The sequence below is a fragment of the Ornithorhynchus anatinus genome, chromosome 13 (assembly GCF_004115215.2).
Source record: "Ornithorhynchus anatinus isolate Pmale09 chromosome 13, mOrnAna1.pri.v4, whole genome shotgun sequence".
Classification (NCBI taxonomy): domain Eukaryota; kingdom Metazoa; phylum Chordata; class Mammalia; order Monotremata; family Ornithorhynchidae; genus Ornithorhynchus; species Ornithorhynchus anatinus.
This window is the reverse complement of record NC_041740.1, coordinates 36,474,418-36,490,257: the sequence shown is the minus strand read 5'-3', so window position 1 is coordinate 36,490,257 and position 15,840 is coordinate 36,474,418. Positions and strand designations below refer to the sequence as shown.

Below are 15,840 nucleotides of genomic sequence, written 5' to 3'. Positions count from 1 at the left end.
TGGTCCGGTGACCCGGATTCCACTTGCAGCTCTTCCCTGGCTTCACTCGGCAACCTTGGGCAAATGTCTTCAACTCTCTGTGCCCCCAGTTTTCACTTGGAAACTGGTGGTGATTGTGCAGGTAATGAGACCGCAGGAAAAATGTAGAAATAATTTTTATACAGGTAAGGAACCATATCTACTTCAAATGCAGGGGATATGATCCACAATCAAAAGCTTTTAAAGAGGTATGTGTTTTGGGATGTGTGGGGGTATAGTAAATTCTAATTTATCAAAATGATTATTTTCTTTCTCTCATACACCCTGCTTTTCTCTTTTGATGAATAATCGGGAAATTGCATGAGGCTTATGTAACTGCAGTGTTAAAATGGTCTTGTGGGATTTATGAGCTTTGTATGTCAGTGGTCCTAGGAGTCGGTTCTAGTCCTGGCTCTGCACTTGTCTGCTGTATGGCCTTAGGCAAGTCACTTAACTTTTCTGTGCCTCAGTTACCTCATCTGTAAAATGAGGATTAAGACTGCGAGTCCCATGAGGGACAGACACCGTGCCCAACCTGATTTGCTTGTAACCACCCCAGTGCTTAGTACAGTGCCTGGTACAAAGTGCTTAACAAATACCATAATTATTATTATTATTATTGTTACCTCATCTGTTAAATAGGATTAAGACTGTGACCCCATTTGAGACATGGACTATGTCCAATCTAATTACCGTGTTATCTACCTCAGGATTTAGAACAGTTCATGGCACACAGTAAGCACTTAACAAATATCATAAAAGAAAAACAAAATATCTACTAAGTGCAAGTTATCTTTGGATCTGCTCTTCTAAACCCCAAGGGGCAGATCCCCAGATTAGTTTCCTGTGCCAGTAACAAGGTACTTCTCCACCAAGGCCCCTTCCTGAAGCACTTACATCCCAGAGAAATGGGAGGCCCTTGGTGGGGAAAGAGGTTTAACAAAGACTCCCTCTGAGCCCTGAGTATATTTCCCCACATTCCACTCCTGTTGGTCAGAGCTGCCCAGGCTCCTGCTGCAGGGAAGGTGTGTGTGCAGGTGTATGTGTGGGAAGGGAGGGGGGAGGGTTGCAAGGACCTTTCATGCCGCACTGCAGAGCTCCTGTGGGCCACTTAAAAAACAGAGTGGATGAGACTAGAGACAAAACTCAGGGTTCTGGCAGCCCCAGAAACCCCAACAGAAAGAGGAAATCGAAGAAGGGTAAATGAATCGTGCGGTTAGCTGCCAACGAGAATACTCTGAGAAGAAACCCCAATAAAGCAAAGAAGAGAGAGCTCTGCTACCTCTTCTGGAGTTGGAGTGACAACAGACGAGGCATCTGCAGGACAAATAGGAATGAGGATGCCTCCAGCCCGCCAGCTCTTGTTATAGTCTCCTTTTCTCAGGGGGTTGTGGAAGGTTTCCTAGTTGTGTTTTTTTTAATGGTATTTGTTAAATGCTTACCATGTGCCAAGCACTGATCTAAGCACTGGGGTAGATACAAGCTCATCAGGTTGGACTCAGTCCCTGTCCCACATGGGGCTCACAGTCTTAATCCCCTTTTACAGATGAGGTAACCGAGGCACAGAGGAGTTAAGTAAATTTCCCGAGATCACGCAGCAGACAAGTGGCAGAGCTGGGATTAGAACCCAGGTCCTTTTGACTCCTAGGCCCGTGCCCTATCTACTAGGCCACGCTATTTTCTCCTTGAATAAAGCAGAGAGAGGGTAACGATTTGGAGACTGCTTTAGGATAGACATAAGCCAGAAAGGGGAAGCTTCCTCCTGGCAAACGATACCCATTTCCTTTGGCTTTTTACCCAAGTGCTGAGGTCACACAGCCAGGCCCTGGGCCCAAATCTCCCCCTCCAAAAAACAGCTGTTCAACGAGCTGGGTCAGCCATGGCCGAGGGGGTGACTATTAACCAAAGCCACAACAGCCTTTCAGACGCAAAAAGAACTTACCGGTACACAATTCCTTTAGAATGAAGGAACTGCAAACCACAGATGATTTCGGCAGCATAAAACCTAAAGGAAGGAAACACGGTATTGATACACTGCCAACATAGATTCTCATTTTTAGCTTTCTAGGGCAGCCAGAGTTCTTGTGCATGTTGCTCTAGGGAAATATTTCAAATGAAGATGCAGTGGTTTAGGCTAGTGACCGTTTTATGCTCAGAAATACTTGACGAATTGTTCATTCCTTTGAACATTTACTGGGATTCCATGGGTGCCAAGTAAAGGACACTGCTGATAGAACATCCCCACCTGCCCCTTCAAGCCCAGGTACGACTGATTCAGAACAATATATGAGGCAGAGGGGAAGAGTAGGGAAAGGGAAAAGACTCCACCTTCACATCAAACAGAAACTCTTTACCATCAGCTTTAAAGCACTTAATCAGCTCATCCCCTCCCACCTCATCTCACTGATCTACTACAGCCCGACCTGCACATTTCACTCCTCTAGTGCCAGCTTACTCACCGAGCCCCAGTCTCATCTGTTTCGCCGCCAACCCCTTTCCCACGTCCTCCCTCTGGCCTTGAACACCTTCCCCCTCCATATATGGTCACTCTCCCCATCTTCAGAGCCACATCTTTCCCAGTTAAGCCCTCTTTTCTCCGAATTCCTCTCCCTTCTGCATCGTCTTTGCCCTTGGATCTGTACCCTTTAGGTGCTAGGTATTTACCCCGCCTTCAGCCTCACAGCACTCATGTACATATCTGTAGATTATATTCTCTCTCTCTCTCTCTCTCTAGACTGTAAATTCGCTGTGGGCAGGGAACATGTCTCCCAACTCTCTTGTGTTGTAATCGCCCAAATGCTAAGTACAGTGCTCTGCACATAGTAGGCACTCAACAAATCCCATCGATTGATTGATTGTCTCAAATGGGGAGAGGGAAAAAGTGGGAAGTTGCCAGGGTGAAAGAAAGCTAACATAGAGGAAGGGAAGGAGAAAGGATGAAAACTCCTTGTGGGTAGGGAATGTACCACTTCTTTATTCTGTACCTCCCAAGCACCTAGTACAGTGTACAGTCCCAAGTGGGCACTCAGCAAATGCTACTACTGCTACTTAAAAAGATCTGGGCTGCCACACTTCAGTTTTTGGCCCATCTGAGTGGGCCAAACTCTCACTCTGTCCTCCACAAGGATTGCGACCCCTGGCATCGAACCAGCCCTCATCCCTCAGCAGACCAAGCAGAACGTTGGTCCAGCCATTGGGCTGAGTTTGGCAGTTAACTGGGGCTGGGGTTCTGAGGAACCAGGTGCTGAGGCAGACACGCCCTGGCTGCGGTGACACCGCGGTGTTGCTACTCATCTCACACACTTTTGCTCAGTCATTAGGGCCTCAGCTTTCCCTTTCTGGAGGCTGCTCCTGGAAGCCGAGGCCCTTCCCAAATCTTGGCCCCTTGCTGGTGTGGCAGATATCTACATGCTCCATCCGCCTCAGTTCCCCAGAATAAGTCAGCGGGGCCCTACCGAGAACAGCCGTGATAGTCCCGTCCTTTCCATCGGCCGATACCTGGCCGACACGGCCGGCAGAGCCACATCTATTTCTCGAGATTATGGATAGGAGGCAAAGGCTGGGGATGTTGATTGGTACATTCCCTAGGGGTGTGTTTGGATGTCACAGAGGGCAGCCATGACGCTTTCTGCAAGCAGCCTGTTGCCAGTGTCAGAAATAGAATCCTGGGCTGGATGGACCATTGATCTGACCCCATATTTACATTGTTTAGATTCCTAGGAGATGATTGGTTGAAAGACTGTGGGCCCCCAGGGACCCTATATCACCAGGCAGAGACCTAGGGGATCTACTTAATGATTTACTGACAAATGTCCCCCCCAACCTTAGAGAGCATCTTATCAGAGGTTCTCGCTGCTGCTGGAACTTATGCATCACTCAACCCCTTTAATCAGAGCCCTTGCCCTTCTCATTTCAGGGCAGATGGAATATAATTAAACTCCAAACAAGGGAAGTTATTTTCTAGCCTAAACCAATTTTCTGTGGGTTCAGGAAAAGTGAGCCTGCCCTTGATGTTAGCATGGCAACCGGAAATGGGAGGTTGCTTCCATGCCTGGACAAATAAGAACCCATGGAATCCATCAGGGAAAAGTAACCTAGTTTGTGCTGTCTTCATCAATCAAATTTCAGTACTTACTGTATGCAGAACACTGTACTGAGCGCTTGGGAGAGTACAACATAACAGAGTGGGTATGAGTCCTGCCCGCAATGAGCTCACAGTCCAGAGGCCTTACTTGCTCCACTCTTCCCTCCCACCCATCCATGTTTGATATGGATGGGGAATTTAAAAATCTGATTTCAAATAGAAGGCAGCAGAGTAAAGTGTCGACTAGAGAGAGGAGAACCTGGAGGCAGGGAAACCAGGGAGGAAGCTGATGCAAAACTCCTCATTTTCCCTCTCATCTTCCTTTAGTACTTTACCTACCTCTGTCCTAGGATTTTCTGTCCTGATCCCTCATCCAGGGGCAGTTTAGGGCTAATGAGGTGAAGTGGATTCCCATAACCTCTCCCAGATTACTTGGCCAGAGGGGTGGGTTTTAAATTTAGCAACTCTGGGGTTTTCTAAAACATTAAGTGCCTGGGATAAAACTCCTGAAGTAATGAATAAAATAAAATGGGGTCCTGTGTTTCTGGAGACGTGTTCCCCTCCCCCTCTTTCCTTCCCCTTCCACCCCACCACCCCCACAATAGGCCTAGAGTGCCCAGAGAGATGCCCAATTGTGAAGCATGGGTATGGTGGTGGCTCTTGCTGAGCAAGAAAAACAGGACATCTGAACAAGCGTAGGCTCCCGGTAGACACACAACAGATATTAACCAGCAGCAACAGTGTCAAAGGCCAAACATATTATGGGGCTCTTACGTAGCTCTGACAAGCTCAAACTTGTGGCAGCTCTGGATGTGGTACATTAGGTCTCCTCCATTGAGGTACTCCATTACAAAAAAGAGGTTTTCCTAGAGGGAAACAAAACAGTTTTAGTCTTTTTCCTCTACAAAGAAGGGATTCCCTTTGGAAGGGCCCTTTCCTCCCCCTTCCTTTGCCAAAGGAACCCGAAAGCTGTCGGCTTAGAGGGTTGGGACTGGAGACCCTTTGCCAGCCGCCCTAGGACATGCCAGTGCCCAGATTGATCAACAGAGCTTAGCAGCACGGTGTACTTCCTGATGAAGACAAACAGGATTTTCAGGGAGGTTTGAGAGGGTGGGCCCGGACTGGCCCCAGAGGCCACGATTCCCTTTCAGGCAGGTCGCCCCAGGACTCAGTGAGTTATTTCATTTTTGGAGTTCACCTTCCAAGGGCTGACCAGGGCCCCCATGCAGATCCCTGGAGATCAGCCTGGAAGCGGAAGCAATTGTATTAGAGAAGCAGCTTGGCTCAGTGGAAAGAGCACGGGCTTGGGAGTCAGAGGTCATGGGTTCTAATCCCGTCTCTGCTGCATGTCAGCTGCGTGACTGGGCAAGTCACTTCACTTCTCTGTGCCTCATTCCCTCATCTGTAAAACGGGGATTAAGACTGTGAGTCCCACGTGGGGCAACCTGATCACCTTGTATCCTCCCCAGTGCTTAGAACAGTGCTTTGCACAGAGTAAGCGCTTAACAAATACCATCAATATTATTATTATTACAGATGAGGAAACTGAGGCAAGAAAAGGCTAGTGACTCGCCCAAGGTCCAACAGAAGGCAAATGCCGGAGCTGGGATTAGAACCCAGATCTCCTGACATCCAGGCCTGTGCTCTTCCACAAGGCTCTGCTGCTTCTCAGTCTTGCTATAATCCACTCACACATGTTTATGACACCATAAACATACTGTTTTACTGCTTTGGCTTTCAATTTCCGCTTGTAAGTGAGGTCATTTTTAGCTTCCATATGACAGTCCAATTACATTAGGCCCCCTGGAAGAGATGAATGGCTGAACCACACTCAAATGCCTTTGCCTGACAAGAAAGCTTGTGATGCACTATTTAATACCATTTGCTTGTATATTAATTGACTTCCCAATTTACAAAGTACACCCTCTGGATAACAGCCTCTGAAAGAGTCAGTAACCACAGTGAAGGACCTTCACTGTGTCTCACACTCTGTATCTGACAGGTCGTTTTGAGTACCTGATGGATGGGAACCACTGCTTGCTCACCGGCACTTCAATGGTGAAAGCACTATGGCTCTTATCACGCTAGAACACAGCCCTGGTAAAAGTGCCAGAAAAAGCAGGGCTTTCTGCCCAAAGTGTTGAGATTGCAGATAATCCAGTGGATCAATGTAGAGAAAGTATAATTCTGAAGATTATAGTACATCAGTCTGGGAGTGCAGAAACAGTTGTTTGTATTCTTCTGGTGATTTTAAGGGCTGCTCTCTTTTCTTTGAACAAATTCTAGGAATTTCACGTCTGGTGAGCATAAGTTTTTGTGAGCATTTTCTTTTTCTGTCTTTTTTGCTGATGTATACCAAAATACTGCTTGGGGGCCTGTGCCAGACATTTTTCTTGGGAAAAAGGGAGAGGAGAACAAGATTTTCCACATGGATATCCTAATGCCCCAAACTTTGGCAGTTATCCAAGAACCTAAAAAAAAGCAGCTTTGCCTTCTTTGAAGAACAAATTTGAGATATGCTGATTTCAGCAATTTCTCAGTCCAGATCCTTTTAATTAGTGTGCTATTGTTTGAACAACAACAACAAATGACTTGTGGATGATGGAGTGGAAAGGGTCTATCAGGATGAGTGACATTGATTCATGCCGTCATCTAATGCATGAGCTCCGAAGTGGTAACAAACACTTTGGAGTTTGGGGCCGTGGGATAACTCTCACTCTTTGACAGAACATCAACATGACAGTTGCCCGTGGTGAAGAAAACACCAAAAGCTCCTGCTAATTGTTGTCTAGATGGCTGTCCTGTTGTTATGAGATGCTAAGTTGTGGACACACTGGAGAGAGGAGAAAATTGCACTAAGAACCTTTCCTAGTCAAAACTGTGCAAGTGTGCGTCATTCTGGGAGCTAGGAAATCTAGCTCCATAAATAACATTTCCAGCAGCAGCACTTTTGAATCCTCAGGGCAGTGTATACCTAAATGCTTAGATCCAAAGAAACGTAAAAATAAAATACCCATTTGAACCCACATACAAATCATTATGCATATTTTATATTTACATTCACTTAGGAAAAAAACTACCTACTTATCTGCCTGGTATCTCTGTTACTCATAAGCGCAATACTTCCTGAATGGGAAGCTGTCTGACTAAGTAATAGAGGGGTGGGAGAGGCAGAACAGCCTTGTTTGGGCCAAAATTGCAATGCTGGATGCAAATTCTAGTTCCCTAATTCTCCAAGGATTCTCGGGAGGGCTCAGTCTGCCTGGCGTTTATACGTAGGAGCATAAAATACATCTATAAAAGCTAGGAACACGTGCATATTCAGAGCTCATTGTGGGCTGTTGTATGATGATAGGTGAGTCATTTCCTTAATGTTCTTGTTCAGTGTTTATCCAGTTGTTTGAACATCCTTTACAAGTGTGCTTAGAGTACAAGCTTCTAGATGACCAGGACTAGTCTCTTTAGCACGTGTCTAGCCGAGGGAAGAGATGAGCTGGGAAAAGAGGGGTTTTTTTGATGATGATGACCTAAGTTTTTTCAGGGAAGAATGGGACATGGTGCAGATTCAGTATACGGGGCATCAGCTGTAAAGTAGCAACCCATTCGCCACCCGCAAAGAAATAAGGGGGAAGGCAGGATCGAAAATGACTCCGTGATGGTAGTAGAGTGACTTTGTTGTTTTCTCATTAGGATGATTAAATCTCTCCTTAATAAAAACATGAAAGAAAAGGGAGTACTGAAAATTAGGAAGTAATGAAGACCTCGTCAACACAGCTGTCCAAATATAAAGCAGAGAAGTGAAGCCGTTGCCAAATGGGAGCATATGCAAAGCTACCAGGCGTGGATGAATGGATGGCAAGCTGCATTAAGGGAATTAGTTAATGATTTTACTGAACCTCTCACAGTTCTTTCTGAAAATTCAGGAAGACCTTGGCAAGCACCAGTCCAGTGAGAAAAAGCAAATGCAACCCGGGTGCTAAGAGAAAGAGGTCAGGGAGGAGAAGATGGGTGGGAGAGAATAGTCTGAGTAATTACTGACTCAATGAATCAGACCTCAACGTCTTGAACAATAATGGCACATACTCAATTCGATTACCTGCACCAGTGGAGGGGAGAATTGGCTTGACAATGCAAAGCAGAAGATAATACAAACAAGAAGCAAAGCTTGGGCTCCATCTGGGGCAAAGAGGGGACGGCTCTGGGGCAGTGGAGCTTGGAGACCCACTTCAGGGGACTTTAGGGGCCCAAATGTGGTAGAAGTTCAGAGGGAAAGTTGAAAACAGTTTAAAAATCTGCCATGAAAAATCCAAAGAGGGATAGGTCATGGATAAGCGAGGGCCAACCGTTAATATAAACAGGAAAAAAAAATCTATTAGCAGTGAGAAAAGAATTCTTTCTTGGTACCATGAAAGAAATCTGGAGGCCCTTTTGCCAACTGTAAGGCAACACAGTGACATCACAAGGACACACAATATAAAAGGCTTTGGCAGAAGTTCACAGAACCTATAGAGTTGCTGAGTTTCTCATCAGGAGACTCCCGGCCCCTTCATTGCTCCAGACCTGTTGCCTTCCCTCCCTGTTTTCTTTGAACACTGACACCTACTCTGGGCTCCGGAACTCAGCAGCAAGAGCCGGAAGAGGGAGGCTGGTGTTTAAAAATAAAAATACGGGACACAAATGTGTCCAGTGTTGTACCAGTGTCCGTCAGGGGACGACCCAGCCAAAAACCAGAGTATCCGGTATATAGCCAGACAAATGACCATCTTAAATCCTGCTACCCTCAACAGCTCTCCCACTCATTTGTTTACTTGAAAAATTATTCTTGAGCTTTCATTTGAAGGCAGACATTCTGATTTTCCCACCACCCTCTACTTGAGACCATCCAGCACTCAACTTGCTACCACCAACGATCGAGAAACTGATGTGGGAGAGACCTTCTGTTCCTTCTGTTTTCCATATTTCTCAGTGGGCACCGAGCTACTGCAGATATGGTGACCCTGCAGTGCTGAAGAGAGATGGATGGAAGGGTGAACAAACAGGCAGATTTTCAGGTAGGGAGGCAAGTGGGCATAATGAAATGGGTGCTAATTAGGTTGGTTAGAGCCAAGGCTACACTGTGGATATGAGTGCCAACTCTTTAGAATCCCATGCCTTTCTGAAGGGAGAAGGCAGAGCTCAGAAATTACTCAGGGAAATTGGGAAGTTTTCATGCATAAGATCAGCTTGTTTCCATGGTCAATTTATGTTTGCCACTGTTCTTGTGTGCTTGCTTTCTAGCAGACTGCTTTGGCAGATTTATCGAGTACAATTTATATTTCTCATGAAGAATCACACTACGGTTTGGCCTCATTATCTCTGTTTACTTTAGAAACTCACTGTCATGCCTCCCTTAGCCAGCCCAGGCCAAAGCCCTTCACCAGAGTACCAAAGGGCAGCAGTGATGGAGCTGGAACAGTGAATTGTAACTCATCTGGCACCCTGAGGTTCTCAAGGAGATCATCTTCTGACCCAGGGAAAGAGTAAAGCCTTGGTCTATCTCTCTGAGTTCTTCTGTTCAATAGCCCTAATTGAGAAGTGTGGCCTAGGGAAAGAGCATGAGCCTGGGAAAATGAGGGCCTGAGTTCTAATCCCAGTGCTGCTACTGGCCTGCTGTGTGACCTTGGGCAAGTCATTTAACTTATCCTTACCTCCATTTCCTCATCTGTAAAATGGGGTTTGGATCCTCCTCCCTCTGACTTAAACTGTGAGCCCCATTTGAGACAGGGACTGTAACAGACCTGATTATCTTGTACCTAACCCAGTGCTTAGTCCAGTGGTTGGAATATAGTAAGTGCTTAACAGAGTATGGGCTGAAAGGGTAGGATACCTTGGTCTGGAATGTGCAGTAAACGTGGGTCAGGAAGGGATGCTCCCACGCCAGGGAGAGGACTCGCTTCTCCACCATCGTACACTCAACATCATCATCCATCAGAACCACATCTTTCTTCAGGGCTTTCACGGCAAAGAACTGGTTGCTTTTCTTCAGCTCTGCCAGGAACACCTGGAAGGGATGAAGAAGAGAAGAGGCCATTTCAGAGATGGAAACAAGATGACTAAGCAAGAAGGACTTCCCTTCTACATCCCCCTACCACTTAGCTTTGCTCATTTGCTTAAGTTCTTCTCTGACATTTACATGCCACAGGTTGACCCTTTTTAAAATGGCTTCCGTTGTTTTGTTTACAGAATCAAAAGTAATGGGATGGCGGTCAGGATGTCGTTCCTCCCCCCTCCCAACCACTCCCACAAGAGTAGGAAGGGAAAAGAGCACAGGGTGGACATCTGAAGACTTGGGTTCTGACCTTGGGAAGTAACTTAAGCTCTCTGGGCCTCCGTTTCTTCATCTGTAAAATGGGGAGAAGATTCCCACATCCTCATAAAACTGTGAGCTCTGAGCTCCAAGCAAAGAAAAGAGGAATAGCAATAATAATAATAATGATGATGATGATGGTATTTGTTAAGCGCTCACTATGTGCCAAGCACTGTTCTAAGCACTGGGGTAGATTCCAGGTAATCAGGTTGTCCCATGTGGGACTCAGAGACTTAATCCCCATTTTACAGATGAGGTAACTGAGGCACCGAAATGTTAAGTGACTTGCCCAAGGCCACACAGCTGTTAAGTGGCAGAGCTGGGATTAGCACCCACGACTTCTGACTCCCAAGCCCATGCTCTTTCTCCTAAGCCATGCTGCTTCTCTGGAAGGGGAAAGGTGAGAAGAGAGAGCACATTTCCTGAGTCTCCCTGGAGTGAAGGGAAAGCTGAAGAGCAAGTTCTATTCTCTCTAGTTCTGAGCTCCAGCCTCCTTTCTGAGTCTCGCCTAGGGCCTTCAGCCAGCATCTGCCTCCTCTCAGGTACAGAGTCCTCCAGAAGCCAGCACTGGGGGTCCTGCACTGCCCTGTTTTGGCGATGGCAAAGGCTAGCCAAATCTCAATCAATCAAGGGTCTTTAGTGAGAGCTTAGTGTATGCAAAGCACTATACTAAGTGCTTGGGAAATTACAATACAACAGAGTTGGGAGACACGTTCCCTCCCCTCAACAAGCTTATCGTCTAGAGGGGGAGATAGACATTAATAGAAACAATTTATGTATATATACATAAGGACTATGGGACTGAGGGTGGGTGACTATCAAGTGCTTAAAGGGTACAGATCCTAGTGCGTAGAGATGAGGAAGGGAGAGGGAGTCAGGGAAGAGAGGGCTTGATTGAGGAAGGCCTCAAGATATCTTCACAACAGGGGTTTGTGGCTTTAACCTAGCAGCGTGGCTCAGTGGAAAGAGCCTGGGCTTGAGTCAGAGGTCATGAGTTTGACTCCCGGCTCTGCCACTTGTCAGCTGTGTGACTGTGGGCAAGGCACTTCACTTCTCTGTGCCTCAGTTACCTCATCTGTAAAATGGGGATTAACTGTGAGCCTCACGTGGGATGACCTGATTACCCTGTATCTACCCCAGCGCTTAGAACAGTGCTCTGCACATAGTAAGCACTTAACAAATACCAACATTATTATTATTATCTTTTTTGTTGTTTTAGTGTCATTTGTTAAGCACTTGCTATCTTCCAGGCACCACACTAAGCACTGGGGTGGATACAAAATGATCAGGTTGGACACAGTCCAGGTTCCATACTGGGTCTCACAGCTTTAACCTCCAATTTATAGCTGAAGTAACTGAGGCAAAGAGAAGTTATATTACATCCCCAAGGTCGCCCAGCTGACAAATGCGGAACCAGGAATAGAATTTAGGTTCTCTGACTTCCAGGCCCACGCTCTATCCACTAAACGACACTGCTTCACCTTCTTATTCACCTTATTGAAACTGGAGAGAACCAAGTGGGTAGAAAGGAAAAGAAACAACATCTTATCACCCTCTAAAAGACCTCTAATGGTAATCATTTCCTTCACTAAAACATCACAAAACCGGCTATAAACCAAGAAGCCGAAAAGGCAGTTTCCAACTGCATAATGCGCATTGAATTTCTGGTAGCTTGTTATAATTGCCCATTAATCAATGCTAAATAACAATGAAGAGTGGCTCTAGGATTGCCTACTACACCCAAATCAACATGAGTTTGCTGTGGTTAATATTATTGCCGAGAAAGTCTAAAAGAATCAGTGATGATCAGCCGAAGTATGCTACACAGGCTATCCTGAAGGCGATGGATTGTTTTATATTCCCAAACTCGGAAGGGGGCATTCTGCATTCTCAGAATGCTCTCAGAAGAGCATTCTGCAGCCCTGACTGACCCCTGCTGAATTATTTTTACCTCATTTACTCTGCAATACCTCTTGGTAAATCCTCCTGTTAAAGCCAGGTTAACAACAAGCAGGTGTCCAAGCAGCAAGCAAGCAAATGAATTGGGTATTCTCCACTATGAGTACCTATTCTCCACCAAGATTTCCTCAGGGGTTAAACCCAGGCCCGTGAAAGCACAAGGGAGGCCATGAGTGTCTTTGGTGGATTTGCAAAGTTATGTTATTTATTAACTGCTTACTATGTGTCCAGCCCTGGGCTAAGAACTGGAGTATTTACAAGACAATCAAATCAGTTCCTGCTCCACCCAGGACCACAATCTAAGAGGGAGGGAGAAGCACAGTTTTACCCAAAATTTACATATGTGAAAATTGAGGTATAGAGAAGTTAGGTGACTTGTTCAAGGTCACACAGCTCTGCAGTGGCAGAGCTAGGACTTTTAGAGCCCAGGGTGCCCTAACTCCCTGTTCCATCACTCAGATTCTGGATAGCTATTTATGGCAGAGGTGAGCACATGCTTGGGTACTTCAGAGGCGTTGGGGGAAAGGCAGAGACAAGCAGGCTTTGGGCCAGAACAAATAGTAGAGATTGAAAGTGTGTATTTTTATTGGGGTTATTTGTAAAAATCACTCTCAGAGGTTGGCAATCCTGACTGGGAATCACAGGATGCCCCTTCCAAAGTGAACTACGCTGTTGCTGAAGTTCCTCCTCTTTCCTTCTCTCCCACACCCCATGAAAATAGGGTTCTCTCCCGTAGGAAAAACCTCAATCAATCAATCATCTCTATTGAGTGCTTACTAGGTGCAGAACACTGTACTAAGTACTTGGGAGAGTGCAATACAGAGAATTTGCAGACTCGTTCCCTGCCCATAACCAACTTAGAGCCTAAAGGAAATATACCTGAGAAGTAGGCCTTGTGGAAAGAGCACAGGCCTGGGAGTCAGAGGATCTGGGTTTTAATCCCAGTTCCACCATGTGCCTGCTCTGTCACCTTGGGCACGTAATGATAATAATAATAACTGTGGTATTTGTAAAGCACTTACTATGTGCTAAACGCAGGGGCAGATACATGCAAATCGGGTTGGATACAATCCCTGTCCCATGTGGGGCTCAGCCTCAATCCCCATTTTACAGATGAGGGAACTGAGTCACAGACTAGTCACTTCACTTCTTTGTGCCTCAGTTCCTCATCTGCAAACTGGGGAGTTACCTGCACTCCCTCCTACTTAAGCTTGTAAGCTCCGGTGGGATCTGAATATCTTCTATCTACCCCAGCGCTTCCTACAGTGCTTGGCACTTCGTAAGCCCTTAACCAGTCCCTGAATTATTATTAAATAAGGCTTCAGCTGCCGACTTGCAGGATGGGGTGTGAATTTATGCATTGACAAGACCTTTGTCTTGTCTTGTTATGAGAAGCAGCGTGGCTCAGTGGAAAGAGCCCAGGCTTTGGAGTCAGAGGTCATGAGTTCGAATCCCAGCTCTGCCACTTGTCAGCTGTGTGACCGTGGGTGAGTCACTTAACTTCTCTGTGCCTCAGTTACCTCATCTGTAAAATGGGGATTAAGACTGTGAGCCCCACGTGGGACATCCTGATTCTCCTGTATCTACCCCAGCGCTTAGAACAGTGCTCGGCACATAGTAAGCACTTAACAAATACCAACATTATTATTATTAACATTATTATCCTTGGTTCTGTCTCCACCCCTCAACCAATCAGTAGTATTTATTGTGGGTTTTACTCTGTACAGAGCAATGTTCTGAGTGCCTGGGAGCGGAGAATAGAGTTAGCAGACATATTCCCTGCCCTCAAGGAATATGCTCCCATATTACCTGGATTGACAGAGACAAACTCATTTGTTCTGGAATCTTACCTTGCCAAAACTTCCTTTCCCCAGCATTTTATGCAAAACAAAATCGTCAATGGTGAATTTCATTTGGAGGGACGGTGGTGCTATGTCAGATTCAGGTTCGGGTGCAATCTCTGGCCTCATCACCTCTTCTGGCGGCAACTCCCATGAGATGCCCTGGGGCTCTGAAATATGTAAGCCAGTCATTGTCACAGACATTTGGAAAGAGAGCAGTTTTTCAGTCATCAATCCATCAGTGGTATTTATTGAGTGCTGATTATGTGCAGAGCACTGTACTAAGCTCTTGGGAGAGTACAATACAATAGAATTAGCAGACATGATCCCTGCCCATAAGGAAATGAGTTTACAGTCTAGGGGAGGAGACAAAGCAGTTATCCAGCTTTCCACTTGCATTCCCTACTGGGGAAGCCTCAGCTATGGGAGAAGAAGGATGGGAAGAAGGGAGGGAGGGAAAGAAGGAGGGCTTGAAGCTAAGTCTGGAAGAAATCAGTCTTTAGCCAAGAATTTTAACAAAAATTGACCATATGATCTCTGCTTCAGATTGAGCGATACAATTGAGGCTACCTGCCACGGCTAGGAATGACATTTTGGGGAAAATCCTGACCACTTCTCATGAGATTCTTTACTATGGAAGGTGCTGCTTCAATTTCCCTTGAGAATTCCTTTTCTGCAGCTAACGGCTTCTCCTATTGGAAAGTTCTCCCTTGTGTCCTACCTAAATCTCTCCTGCTGCACATTATGTCCATTTCCTCCTTTTGGCTCATTGGTAGAAATGAGAAACAGCTGTTCACCTTCCTCCACTGTGTATTGAAGCCTGTTTTTGGATTGCTATCCCTCCTGCCCTGAGGAAGTTCCCTGGGCAGAGAGGCTGCTCCTAGGGATGGCTGTAGGTCTCCTGAGACCATCCCAGGCCCAAACCTGGACTCTCGTTAGGGTCCCCATTTATCCACAAGTCACCCTGAGGTTGGGAAAGATTTCCCTGATCCAGGCCCCAGGTGGGAAATCCTTGGTGCCAACAAAGTGGCATCCTAGGGTCAATTATCTGGAAATCACTAAGGCTCCAGAGACCTCAATAAAATGACCCTGGGGTCCAAGAAGAAGCACCAGTTTCTTTCCATTTGGAGTGCACTGGGGGAAGGGAGCTGGGGATTTGGAGGGGATGAGTTTCAAAGAGCTAAAAGACCAGGAAGCCACCATTTGGGGTCATTCGAGTTCTGATTGAGCACTCTTAGGTGTCTAATCAGAGAAGCAAAATGGCCTAATGGAGAGAGCCAGAGGACCTGGGTTCTAGACCTGGTTCTGCGACTTGCCTCCTGAAAAACCTTGGGCAAGTCACTTCACTTCTTTGTGCTTCAGTTTCCTCATCTATAAAATAGGGATTCAATATGGGTTCTCCCACCTCCTCAGCTTGTGAGCCCCATATGGGACAGATACTCTAATAATAATAATAATAATGTTGGTATTTGTTAAGCGCTTACTATGTGCAGAGCACTGTTCTAAGCGCTGGGGTAGACACAGGGGAATCGGGTTGTCCCACGTGGGGCTCACAGTCTTAATCCCCATTTTACAGATGAGGGAACTGAGGC

General features: G+C 46.1%; 1 protein-coding gene across 4 annotated transcripts in view; it reads right to left on the bottom strand.

Annotated features, from left to right (window-relative positions):
* PRKCQ (protein kinase C theta) overlaps nt 1-15,840 on the bottom strand; it is an 85,883-nt gene that overhangs the window by 8,830 nt on the left and 61,213 nt on the right. For all 4 annotated transcript variants that reach the window (XM_007656961.4, XM_007656960.3, XM_001509786.4 and 1 more), the window contains exons 11-14: nt 14,258-14,418; nt 9,969-10,142; nt 4,877-4,968; nt 1,961-2,023 (exon numbers count right to left, since the gene is read on the bottom strand). In XM_007656961.4, the coding sequence (XP_007655151.1) occupies nt 1,961-2,023; nt 4,877-4,968; nt 9,969-10,142; nt 14,258-14,418 (490 nt within the window). The remainder of the gene's footprint in view (nt 1-1,960; nt 2,024-4,876; nt 4,969-9,968; nt 10,143-14,257; nt 14,419-15,840) is intronic.